General features: G+C 39.7%; 1 protein-coding gene across 3 annotated transcripts in view; it reads right to left on the bottom strand.

Moving 5' to 3' along the window:
- Positions 1–5,456: 5,456 nt before the first annotated feature.
- Positions 5,457–10,470, bottom strand: part of LOC106867196 (E3 SUMO-protein ligase NSE2) — a 33,037-nt gene continuing 28,023 nt past the window's right edge. For all 3 annotated transcript variants that reach the window (XM_052966666.1, XM_014912002.2, XM_014912003.2), the window contains exons 5-6: positions 9,938–10,121; positions 5,457–5,666 (exon numbers count right to left, since the gene is read on the bottom strand). In XM_052966666.1, the coding sequence (XP_052822626.1) occupies positions 5,522–5,666; positions 9,938–10,121 (329 nt within the window). In that variant the 3' untranslated portion in view covers positions 5,457–5,521. The remainder of the gene's footprint in view (positions 5,667–9,937; positions 10,122–10,470) is intronic.

Raw genomic sequence — 10,470 nt, 5'->3', positions numbered from 1 at the left:
GGCTAAACGTAGAGGAGACAAACAAAGGGATTAAATCTATTACATCAACCCTAGTGCGTAACTGGTACTTATTTATTGACTCTGAAAGGATGAAAAGTAAAGTTGACCTTTGTGGAATTTGAACTCAGAACAAAATATTGTTAAGCATTTTGCCCGGTGTGCTAATGAAGGATAAGCATATTAAAAGGGTCCTTGATAGTGAAAAGGTTGGGAATCACTAGACTATAGAACTATCCCACTTCTCAAAATAAAATTTGTTTTTGTAAACATTTTGGTTTTCATCTCTGCTTTGGTTCCTTACAACTAGTAACCCTCTACAAAGCACAGGTGAGTCCCTCACCCACATTTGGGATGGCGCTGCTGCTGCTATGTACATGGTCATCTTAGACTGCCATTCAAAGAAAAGCCATTTGAATGATTGGTATAAAGTTGTTCATCAGCAGTGACATGTCTCCTCTCTCTTCTCAGAGTTTGCTGGGTTTCCACTGCCCCAACTCATACACTCCTCTTACACTTGTGTCTCCTTCTCTCATCACCTATATTGTGTCTATGTCTTCAGACCAGCACTAACTTATTCATCCAGTCCCCTCTCACTGCACAACTACTCCAGAATTGCCTTCTTTCCATGTTTTTTCTACAAACATTCAAGAGGATTTCAATAGTCTAAGAAGGTTGGTGAAGATCATGAGAAAAACGCCTTCCTCCACACAAATCCATTACAAAAATAAATGCCATGGGTAGTTGGAAGCAAAATCTCAGGCCCTTAGTATTGAATAAGATGCAGATTTTCCTCTGTCTCTTCTTACTGGTTGCCAACAGATGGAGCATGTTAGAAAGGAAGAAAATTATTCAATGTGACAGCAAATTAAAACAGGAAAATATTAAGTTGTTTAATTAAGTTTTGTTTGTTTTTTGTGTTAATATGAAATCATATGAAGATGGTAAGCTGGAAAATCCCAAGCATCCCAGAGAGAATGCTTAGTGGCACCTCACACATCTTTACATTCTGAGTTCAAATTTGGCTCAGATCAACTTTGCTTTTCATTCATTCTTGGTCAATAAACTAAGTACCAGTTACATACTGGGGTTGATTTAATCAACTAGCCCCCTCCCCCAAACTTGCTAGCCTTATGCCAAAATGTGAAACCAATATTAGATCATACAGTTCTATATTTAAGAGATGAGGAATTATGCTAGCATGGAAAGCGGACGTTAAACGATTTATACTACGTTTGACGGATATTTGTCCTCATCTTGTCTGATGAAAGCTGGGGGGTATATCAGCCGAAACGTGTTAACAACAAAGATGACAAATATCTGTCAAAGCTAAATAATGTACAATATTAGATCATATTGCACTAATATTAAATCACTTCACATAACAGGGGAAGATGAAAAAATGCATGGCCTAATGGTGAGGTTGTTGCACTCATGACCACATATCATAGGTCCACTTCTTGGATTAGGCAATATGTTGTGTTCTTGAGCAAAGTATTTCATTTCACAAGATATCTGTTTCTGTCTCGCTATAATCTTTCATCATCTGACACAAGATCACCTCCTCCTTTTTTGATCTTGCAAGGTACTTGGTGACCCTGTCAGTGCAGGTGCCACTTCAAGAGCATCCAATTCACACTATAAAATGGTTGGCATTTGGAAGGGCATCTAGCTGTAAAAACCTTGCCAAAACTGACCTCACCTATGCTTGTGCCATGTAAAAAGCATTAAGTTCATTCTGCTGAGTGGTTGGTGTTAGGAAGGGCATCCAGCTGTAAAGATCCTGCCAAAACAGTCACAAAAGTCTGGTGCAGGCCGGCTCCTGTCCAACCAACATGAAAGGTGGACGTTAAACAATGACAACGACTGCTTCAGCTCACTCAGCTGTTAATGAGTAACCCTGCAACAGACTGATATTTTGTTCAAGGGAAATGTTATCCCTTATATGCCATGGAAACCAGTATCCAGTCCTAAGTCCAAGGTTTCAAGATAGTAGTGTCCAGGGCTCTTACTTTTTTTGTAATTAGGGTAGAAATAAAATAGTAGGGTATTAGACTATTAAACCAAACATGATGAGTTCAGCTCTGGGTCTTTGAGTAAGGTTTCCAAGATTGGTGGTAGAGAGGAGAGGATGTTAGCCTCAGGCAAGAGACCTGGATCAGTTACTTGTAACAGAGCAGACTATGCTGAAGGCACCCAAGGTCCCTTCCCCACAATTAGCTTACTTGTAGCTGTGCTGCTGCTCTGGCAAAAAGAACAAGGCCTACAAAACTTGGAATATTCCAGCCACTCCGCAAAACTGGATGGTATTCACCCAGTAACACCACTATACATTGTGCCTTTGACCCTTAAGCTTTTTCATCTCCCAAACTGCAGCCAGTTTTTCTGGTCCTTTACCAAAAGGATCTCCTTCAAATTCACAGAGTCTTCTTCTAAACAAAGATAGTTCTGCAAGTTTTGACCCCAAAGAGAAAGCTCCCACCTTTACTACCTGCTTTGCATCCAACTCTACATCCTTGGCCAATCCCCTCCAAATCAACCCCTAACCACCTCACTTCACATAAACACACACTAAGCAGAGAAACAACCTGGCTGCTTCAACCCAGTCAGATTACTAGTTCTGACAATGTCCCTTTCCTTACACTCAAATATTGCACCCCAAAGCCTGCCCCTACACTCACCAAATTCTTCCATCTCTTACTCTCCACAAGGACATGTCATGATCTTTGGAAATATACTACAATTATTTTCATTCCAACCAAAAAACAACCCCTCTGACCCAGCCAACTATAATTTTACTCTAATTTTTACCTCAATACAGCTAACAAAATGGAGACAGCCATTGACTATGATGTTCTCCAACACCTTGAATTTCTTTCTCCCCACAATGACTACCAGTATGGCTCCTGTGTCACTCTCCAGTGGGCCCTCACTTTAGAGGAAGTTCAGGAAAAGCAATATCATTGCCCAAGACTTCCAGAGTTTAGCATGCAAATTTCCTATAAAAACTTCTCAGCTCCATGCTCATCTCTTTCCTGGGTAGGTAACTTCATTAGATCACATCATTGCAGCATGTGTTGACAGAGCACTTTCTTCCCTACCCTGAATTAACTCTGGTGTTCTCCAGGTTTCAGTTTGGTCCCCATCTCCCTTCATTCTGTACAACAAGAACCCACTTGTTGCCACATCTACTAACATTCACACATGGAGATGACGTGACTTTTCTTTTCCCCAACCAGGCACCATCTACACGAAAACCAGGCACCACACATCAAACCTGCATTGATTCCATAAGCGGAGACCTTAAGAGCATTCTTTAATGGGGGTCAGGGCTTGCTTCTTTTGACAGGACTCCACCCCCCAAGCACAGCCCATATTAAGAAAATACCACTGCACTTCACAAAGCATGAGCAGCACTCATGGTTGTTCCGAATACTTGGGCCCAACTAATCACCAAGCATCTCTCCTGGAGAAAATACATCTTTAACATAGCTTGGATCATATTATCCCAGACTGGCCTTTCTCTTCAGGACCTGAAAATATTTCAGCCCCAAGTTTCTGACACTCAACAAGGCTCAAGTGAAACCCACAATGAAGCATTACTCCCACGAAGTGGGATGATGCTTCTGCTACACACACACACTAGTGGGTCACATCACCAACTGATACAATCCTTTGTTATTTCCTTTATGACATTTTTCGTCACCTCATCTTAAGTGACCAAACTGCCCTACTTCCATAAGTTACATTCACTTTGAAAGAGTGGAACAGTTTTATGTCACTGTCATCCTCCATATCTTTACTTGTGTTGTTCTCTCTCTCTTAGACACAACATCCGATTCCTCATATGCACAGTTTATCTCTCATTTCACTTGTATGGCATTGGACACAAATGCATGAATAATTTCAAATTTTGGCACAAGGCCAGCAATTTCAAGGAAAAGGCTAAGTTGATTACATCGACCCCAGTATTCAACTGGTACTTGTTTTATCAACTCCAAAATGATGAAAGGCAAAGATGACCTCGGCAGAATTTGAACTCAGAACGTAAAATGGATGAACTGCCACTGAGCATTTCACCTCATTACTATCCAGTATATATCCTTTCAGGATCCATTAAAATAATAGTGGAGCACTGGCATTGATGTAATCAACTTACTCCATCCAAACTTGCTGGCTTTGAGCCAAAATTACTTTCCAGCAGAAAGGCAGTGAGCCGGCAGAAACGGTAGCACGCCAGGCAAAATACTTGGCGGTATTTTGTCCAGCTTTACGTTCTGAGTCCAAATTCCGCCAAGGTCGACTTCGCCTTTCATCCTTTCAAGATCGATAAATTAAGTACCAGTTGCATACTAGGGGCAATCTTAATCAAGTGGTCCCCTTTCCAAAAATTTCGGGCCTTGTGCCTAGAGTAGAAAAGACTATTACTATCCAGTAGAGCATGCTCACTTTCTGCTTTTCTCATCTTTGCAAATTCTCTGTATTAATGGTTCTTATCTCACTACTCGGCAACCCCACACTTTGCAATGAAGACTCATGCAGTTGCTCTCTCAACAATCTCGATACCATGTTTACTCTGACTACTACTTATTCCTTTATTGTACATTGAAGATCACCATTTCCCTGACTGCAGCAGGGTTTTGTCTTCTCCCTTACTTCATAAATACTCTAACCATTGCTATGCTTACTTTGAGGTCTCTCCATTCTAGATTTTGCATCCATATCAGGAATGCCTTTAAATTTTCTGAAATTCATTTATGAGAGCTAGGTCATTAGTATTCAGGAACAGCCAGTCTTAAATTCTTCTACTAAAGCTTAGAGGATTATAACAAACAGAAGAGGGCTGAAGACCAAACCTTGATTGATACCTATCTCTGTTAAATTTATTGCAGAATTCACTGACTCTCACTTTGCTGACAGCACCTCTGTACATAGTCTGCACAGCTCTCTTCACATCAGTACAAAGTCCATTTGTCTCCTCTTCGCTTCCTCACTGACCGCCAGATCACTGAACATCAAACTCTATCAAAAGCCATCTCTAAGCCAACAAGTGCCAATTATAACCGACACTTAACTTCTGCAGTTGTCTCACTATCATCATTAGTATCTCTTCCAAGCACAAAGCATCTCATCCAGGTCAACTCTCTTCTTCATCAACTGAGCCATAGCGCTTTCTTCAACTTTCAGAACCTGGTCAGCCATCCGGTTTTGGTTGGTTGTGTAATTCTGAGTTAAGAGACTTTATTCAAAAATATTTAGCAGTCAGTTAAATTGTATCAATTTACCAGCTTCTACCCTCAGATGTTACACAGGGTACCCTTACATTTTAATGTGAAGTCTTAGCTATAAAAAAAATAACAAAAAATATTGCAATAAATATTGTGTCCAACTGACACCAGCATGGAAAAATGGACATTAAATGACAGTGATGATTGCTTTAAAAGTGTTAAATTTTGCAATTGAGATGAAATAAATGTTTTATTTTATAATGAAATGGGATTACAAATGAAAAGTTCAAAGTTGTTCATAACAAAATAGATTCCTTTGGGTTATTTCGATGTTTTGCTTTCTGCCTATTTTTCCTTTCAATAAATCGTTTTAATTCTTTATTTTCCTCAAGGTTGCATTTTTGGAGTAGTTCTGCATTCGAACAAGCTGACACTGGACACCTAGAAGCAAAACAAAGAACACATGAAATATATCTAACTAATTAATGTATTCATTCACAGAACACAAAATTTTGGATAAACAGAAAGAATTCTTTAATATATTCTAGAATTGTATGGAGGACCAAACAGCACACATTCTATGGACTATGGCCACAGCTTTGCTAATTCTATGGTTGACATCAGCCACAATATCTCTTGAGAAGGATGCTGAGAATGTGTTGGTAAGACCACATAACCAATGAAGACACTCTAAAAGAGAGTTAATGAAAGACAGCTTAGCAAAATCATCACAGAATGAAGATTAAAACTAGCAGGTCAAATACTCCGGCTACTAGAACAATGCTGTTTTGAAACAGCTTTCAAATAGACCCTACCAGCGGAAGACCAAAAACTAGATAATGTAGAACATTTTTAACTGACATTAGAAAGGCCAATATCACATGACCAGATGCAGAGAAAACTGCAGCCCATAGAAACCTGAGGTGTTGACTTGCTGTCCAAAGGGCTCAAGATTACAAAAGGAACTGAACTGAATATATTCTAGACTTCATTGTGGTAAGAAGCTTGCTTTCCAATCACATGATTCTGGGTTCAGTCCTGCTGAACAAAGCTTTACGAGTGGACATGGTATTTGGAAACTGAAAAAAGCCTGTTGTATGTATCTTTCTGTCTGTCCTCCTTCACTGCTTGACAACTGGTGTTGGTGTGTTTACATCCCCGTAACTTAGTGGTTTGACAAAAGAATCCAATAGAATAAGTACCAGGTTTAAAAAAAAAAAAGAAAAAAGGAAAATAAAAAGGACTGGGATCGATTCTGTTGGCTAAAAATTCAAGGTGGTGCCCCAGAATGGCAGTAGTCTAATAACTGGAACAAGTAAAATATTAAAGTATAATAAAGTTCTATATTTAAGAGATGAGGAATTATGTACATTATTTACATTTGAAGGATATTTGCCCTCATCTTGTTTGTTGTTAACACAACGTTTCGGCTGATATACTCTCCAGCCTTCATCAAGTGTCTTGGGGAAATTTCGAACCTGTGTTCTCATTCTTAAGGTATTTTTTTGATGTTATTATCATTATTATTATTCAGGTCACTACCTGGAATTGAACTCGGAATCTTGGGGTTAGTAGCCTGCGCTCTTAACCACTATGCCATATGCACACGGGCATATGGCGTAATGACCTGAATAATAATAATAAGAAGAAGAATACTAACATCGAAAAAATACCTTAGGAATGAGATCCCAAGTTTGAAATTTCCTCAAGACACCTGATGAAGGCTGGAGGGTATATCAGCCGAAACGTTGTGTTAATAGCAAACAAGATGTGGACAAATATCCGTCAAATGTAAATAATGTATAAAAGTATGAACCCGATGGGTCTTCAAACTGAAGACTTTATTAAATTTTTTAGAGCAAAGAGTTTTATAATCAGATGTTGCTCTTATTCCTAATGCTAATAATTCAACTGTGTGTGATTATGCTTCTTAACTAAAATAAATAGAATACTGTATGTCAACTAACTTAGTCATCGTCATCATTTAACGTCCATTGTCCATGCTGGCATGGGTTGGACAGTTTGACCAGGGGTGGCATGCTGGAAGGCTGCACCGGACTCGTCTGATTTGGCATGGTTTTCTATGGCTAGATGCCTTTCCTAACACCAATCACTCCGAGAGTGTAATGGGTGCTTTTACGTGCCACTAGAAAGGGTGCCATTTACGTGACACTGGTATCCGCCATGACTGTGATTTTGATTGGTTTGATGAGTCTTCTCAAGCATGACATAATGCCAAAGATTTTGGTCATTGCCTCTGTGAGGCCCAACACTCAAAACAAGCTCATCGACTTTGCTTCTGTGAGGCCCAATGCCTGAAAGGTACTTACGTGCCACAGGCATGGGTGCCAGTTATGTGAAACCAGCATCAGGCACAACTACAATTTCACTTGGCTTCATGGGTCTTCTCAAGCACAGGATATCACCAAAGGTCTTGGTCACTAGTCATTGCCTCTGTGAGGCCCAAAGTTCACCACCTCATCCCATGTCTTCCTGGGTCTACCTCTACTACAGGTTCCCTCCACAGTTAGAGTTCAATTGTCCTCATCCATACGCATCACATGACTATACCAGCACAGTTGTCTTTCTTGCACACCACATCTGATGCCTCTAATTTTTCTCTCAAGATGCTTACACTCTGTTGTATATGCACACTGACACTGCACATCCAGCGAAGCATACTGGCTTCATTTCTTTCAAGCCTACGCATGTCCTTGGCTGTCACAGCCCATGTTTCACTGCCATGCAGCATAGCTGATCACACACAGGCTTCATACAATCTGCCTTTCACTCTGAGAGAGGCCCTTTGTTGCCAGCAGAGGTGGGAGCTCTCTCAGCTTTGCCCAGCCTAATCTTATTCTCACAGCTGTGCTCTCAGAGCATTCACCTCTGCTACTAACTTGATCACCCTCATGGCAGTGAAAACCGGGCTTTGACTACAGAGGACTTGTGAAAGCTTGAAAGAAAATGATGGGCAATATCAGTGTGTACGAACAACAAAAAGTAAATGATTTAAGAGGAAAACTGAGCATAAGAGGCATCAGGTGTTGTGTGCAAGAGAGAAGACTGCGTATGGATGAGAACTGCATAAAGTGCTGAGCTCTAATTGTTGAGGAAACCTGTGGAAGGGGTAGAACCAGGGAGATGTGGGACAAAGTGATGAGAAAGGATTTTCGGGCACTGGGCCTCACCGAGGAAATGACAAGAGGCCGGGTGTTGTGGTGATTTCCTGTACTTCAGGAGATGTGATAGGCTATGAAAAATAGCTGGCATCCATATATACAGGCTTGTCCTTTACAGGTGCCAGTGGCATGTAAAATGCACTTGTGCTGGTGACATATAAACTATACACAGTACAGTCTGTAAAGTGGTTGGCATTGGGAAGGACATCCAGCCGTTGAAACCCTGACACAACAGACAACTGAAGTCTGGACAGCTCCCCTGCTAGACAATTTCATGTCAAACCATCCAACCAATGCCAGCATGGTAAACAGATGTTAAATGATGATGATGGCGATGATGATGATGATGATGATGATGATGATGAAATCAATACAGAGTGTAGCATTAGGAACAAGAAGAACATCTAACTATAAAACTACTCTAAAAAATTGAATAAATTCTTCAGTTTGAAGACGCAACAGGCTCACAGTTTCATCTTTTACTTGATCCAGTTAATTAGACTGTGGTGACCATTATGGGACACGGCCTGGAGTTTTTTAGTTGAAGGAATTGACTCAGTACTTTTTCTTTCCTTTTTTTTAAAAACCTGGTACTTATTCTGTCAGACTCTTTTGTCAAAGTTACAGGGATGTAAACACACCAACACCAGTTGTCAAACAGTGGAGGATAGAAAGACGCACACACAAGAGGATATGTTATTGAACTAACAACTCAAAGCTTTGCTGTTCAGATCCAATGCAATCATTTTAGAAATATTTGGACAGCTAGAAACTGGAAATAAGTATCAGATGATCAGGGCAGATTTTGGTGCCATACAAAAAGCACCCAATCCACTCTGTGAAGTAGTTGGCATCAGGAAATGCATCCAGCTGAAAAAAACCATGCCAGAACAGACAACTTGGGCCTGGCACAGTCCTCTGGCTTTCCAGCTCCTGTCAAACCATCCAACCCATGCCAACATGGAAGATAGATGTTAAATGATGATGATGAAATTTGTCTTTAATCCTATTAACACATGAGACTAGAAAATTAGCCATGGCAATCTCTCAGTAGATCAGGAGACATTTATATCAGACGATTAATGGAAGTGGTAGATATTAGCTAAGAATGGCTGAGTGGTGAAGTGATTGGAATACAGATTCATAAATGGTGAGTTCAAGCATGCTGCAAATACTCCTGCAAGACCTTAACTTATTGAGTGATGACTTTTAAGTACCCCCAGCTCTTCTGAGTCAAGACAGGCCATTCATAAAACATAAATTATACAAGAGTTGAGTTTCAAAATATTCTAGAACAAACCTGTACAAATTCTGCCAGCATGGACATAGAATTCTTTTATTTGTGTCAGTCATTTGACTGCAGCCATGCTGGGGCACTGCCTTGTAGTCGAACAAATTGATCCCCAGGGCTTATTCTTTGTAAGCCTAGTACTTATTCTATTGGACTCTTTTGCTGAGCCGCTATTGTGGATGTTAACACAAGTCGTATATCATAAATAAAGTGATTGAGTGATAAACTAGGCAATGTACCTTCCATTTGGCCGTGTCTGAAGATAATGTTCAATTCCTTTCCGGTCGTAACTGTGGCCACAGACAGTATTGCGGACAGGGTCTACCATTTCTTTTCCTGTTATTACACATCGAGTATTTTGTTCTTGCTGAGTTATTGCTATTTCCTCATCCATATTTTCCGATGATTGAGCACTGAGTTTCTCTGAAGAAGTAAAATAGAGATGTCCATAAAAGTAATGCAATTAAAAAAAAAAATCATCAATATTTGAGAAATTATTTTTCTTTGTTCAAAATAAATAAATACATACATATATATATATATATATATATATATATACTTGCAAAAGGATGCGTGCGTTTGATGATATAATAATACAAAGAATATATATGCATGTATACACACATATAAGTACATACTTACATCTACATGTGTATATAGATGCATATCAGGGTACAGGATGTTAGAAAAATGAACTACAGACAACGGAACAAACACATAGGAGAACAGATAGCCACTTGGAATTAATCCTTCGTCAATATATATATATATA

This window comes from Octopus bimaculoides, chromosome 3 (genome assembly GCF_001194135.2).
Source record: "Octopus bimaculoides isolate UCB-OBI-ISO-001 chromosome 3, ASM119413v2, whole genome shotgun sequence".
Classification (NCBI taxonomy): Eukaryota; Metazoa; Mollusca; class Cephalopoda; order Octopoda; family Octopodidae; genus Octopus; species Octopus bimaculoides.
The sequence above is the reverse complement of the archived record's forward strand: the minus strand, read 5'-3'. Positions and strand labels throughout refer to the sequence as shown.